The sequence below is a fragment of the Salvelinus sp. IW2-2015 genome, unplaced genomic scaffold (assembly GCF_002910315.2).
Source record: "Salvelinus sp. IW2-2015 unplaced genomic scaffold, ASM291031v2 Un_scaffold3295, whole genome shotgun sequence".
NCBI classification, from domain to species: Eukaryota; Metazoa; Chordata; class Actinopteri; order Salmoniformes; family Salmonidae; genus Salvelinus; species Salvelinus sp. IW2-2015.
The window spans coordinates 108,081-110,645 of NW_019944579.1; the positions used below are offsets into that span (position 1 = coordinate 108,081).

The following is a 2,565-nucleotide window of genomic DNA, read 5'->3' on the forward strand; positions in this document are numbered from 1 at the left end:
TAACCTGCTAGAGACCTTATGGGTAAAACATCACCTCTGACCCCTAACGTCTGACCCCTAACCTGCTAGAGACCTTATGGGTAAAACATCACCTCATTGGTAAGGTCGTGTTCCCCTGCTCAGACGTTGCATTTAGCAAGAGTTTGCGTACCACAGCATCAACTGCGCTGTCGGGCTCTCCCTAGTCCCCTAACCAGTAGTCCCATGGGCCCCTAACTCCTAGCCCCCTAACCCCTCACTCCCTAGTCCCCTAACCAGTAGTCCCATGGGCCCCTAACTCCTAGCCCCCTAACCCCTCACTCCCTAGTTCGCTAACTCCTAGCCCCCTGACCTCTCACTCCTTAGTTCCATAACTCCTAGCCCCCTGACCCCTCACTCCCTAGTTCCCTAACTCCCTAAACAATAGTCCTGTCCTCCAGGTTTGGGAGGGGTGGAGAGATGTTCTGACCATGTCACTRTGAGAATGATTGGTGGGTAGRGCTGGGGTTAGAGTTCAGGAACACAACTGATCTAGGTAGGCAATCAACTCTATGTAATAAAGCCCTACTCCGTGACATCATCAGACTGACATCGTGTCTAGCCTAGTTAGTCCCAGTTCAGTCCAACTCAGTTTCATTTMATTTCAGACTTCTGTTTAATTCTTGTTCTCAATGCACCTTTCAGCCCAGGCAAATGAAGCCGCATCACCGAGTCAAGATCTCTCAGGTACACACACTTTCACATACACACACTAGGCTGCTTTCAGCTGTGGCTGAGACAGGCTGCCTTGGAACTGGGATGGGTGGGGTCAGTCTCCTCATCCAATGGGAAGGGGGGAGAGCATGTCTGTTTTAYGTCTCTCCATACTTACTTCTCTATTCTTCCATCTCCCTCCCTCCCTCACTCCTCTCCCCCTCCCTTCTCTCCCTCCCCTCCCCTCCTCCCTCCCCTCCTCCCTCCTCCTCCTCTCTAGACCTGCCGATGGAGGAGCAGCTACGGCGATTGCAGGAGGAGCGGACCTGTAAGGTGTGTATGGACAAGGAGGTGAACATTGTCTTCATCCCGTGTGGTCACCTGGTGGTCTGTAAGGAGTGCGCTCCCTCCCTGAGGAAATGTCCCATCTGCAGAGGACTGGTCAAGGGCACTGTCCGAACCTTCCTCTCCTAGAAGACCCCCAGGAACCAGGGCCCCTCCCTGAGGAAATGTCCCATCTGCAGAGGACTGGTCAWGGGCACCGTCCGAACCTTCCTCTCCTAGAAGACCTCGGAACCAGGGACCCTCCCAAACTTCTTTGAGTTTGTCTCCTATCTACTCCTAGAGAATAGCTATTCTCTATTCCAAGTGTGTCAATCTCTATTCCTGGAAGGCTGTGTTTGCTGGTTTTTCTTATTTCCTTTTTGTAGCCTATTAAAGTACCTGCTTAACCATTTACATTAATATTTCCTGTATAGATATACACATTACAGAAACTCTGTAGAATGCATGAGGTTTATATATACTAACTATTATATTTGTCCATCTATGTAATCAGTCCATGTGATGAGCATTCAAATACGACCTGTAGTTGTAGTTTCAAGCTGAACAGATGATGTGTAAGTTAACTAGTAAGGCCTTGCATCCCGAATAGTCCCTATTTAGGGCAGATAGGCAACCTGGTCAAAGTAGTGTACTATATAGCAAAATAGAATGCAATTTGGAACGCAGGGGCATATGTAACAGCCAGTCAAGGCCCTCGAATGTAAAGGGTAGGATGACTATTCTCATGTTGATGTCTCCAAATAGGGTATGATGGCTATTCTGATGTTTTTTCTCTGGAAAGAATTGACGTTGGAAAATCAGTAAGATGTGAGATGTATCATTCATTCCAAATAAGAATTTGTTCTTAACTGACTTGCCTAGTTAAATAAAGGTTACATTTACAAAATAAATACAACCAAATATTCTCTACACCAGACCACTGTCACATCTACCCAACAACACATAGTGAGCTGTAGTCCACTGAGCTACAGTTCCATGTAGCAGTATCATAGTTAGCTGTAGTCCACTGAGCTACAGTTCCATGTAGCAGTATCATAGTTAGCTGTAGCACTGAGCTACAGTGCCATGTAGCAGTATCATAGTTAGCTGTAGTCCACTGAGCTACAGTTGCCATGTAGCAGTATCATAGTTAGCTGTAGTCCACTGAGCTACAGTTGCCATGTAGCAGTATCATAGTATAGCTGTAGTCCACTGAGCTACAGTTGCCATGGCAGTATCATAGTTAGCTGTAGTCCACTGAGCTACAGTCCATGTAGCAGTATCATAGTAGCTGTAGTCACTGAGCACAGTTCCATGTAGCAGTATCATAGTTAGCTGTAGTCCACTGAGCTACAGTTCCATGTAGCAGTATCAAAGTAACTGTAGTCCACTGGAGCTACAGTTCCTGTAGCAGTATCATAGTTAGCTGTAGTCCACTGAGCACAGTTGCCATGTAGCAGTATCATAGTTAGCTGTAGTTCACTGAGCTACAGTTTCCATGTAGCAGTATCAAAGTAACTGTTAGTCCCAACTGAAGCTAGCAGTTTCGCCGTTGTAAGAAGTAATGTA

At 46.7% G+C, this 2,565-nt stretch overlaps 1 protein-coding gene across 1 annotated transcript in view; it reads left to right on the forward strand.

Annotated features, from left to right (window-relative positions):
* LOC112075627 (putative inhibitor of apoptosis) overlaps positions 1-1,371 on the forward strand; it is a 71,911-nt gene extending 70,540 nt beyond the window's left edge. Inside the window, 2 exon segments of the mRNA XM_070440985.1 lie at positions 664-705; positions 953-1,371. Of these exon segments, the coding sequence (XP_070297086.1) occupies positions 664-705; positions 953-1,146 (236 nt within the window). The 3' untranslated portion in view covers positions 1,147-1,371.
* The last annotated feature ends 1,194 nt before the right edge of the window (positions 1,372-2,565 follow it).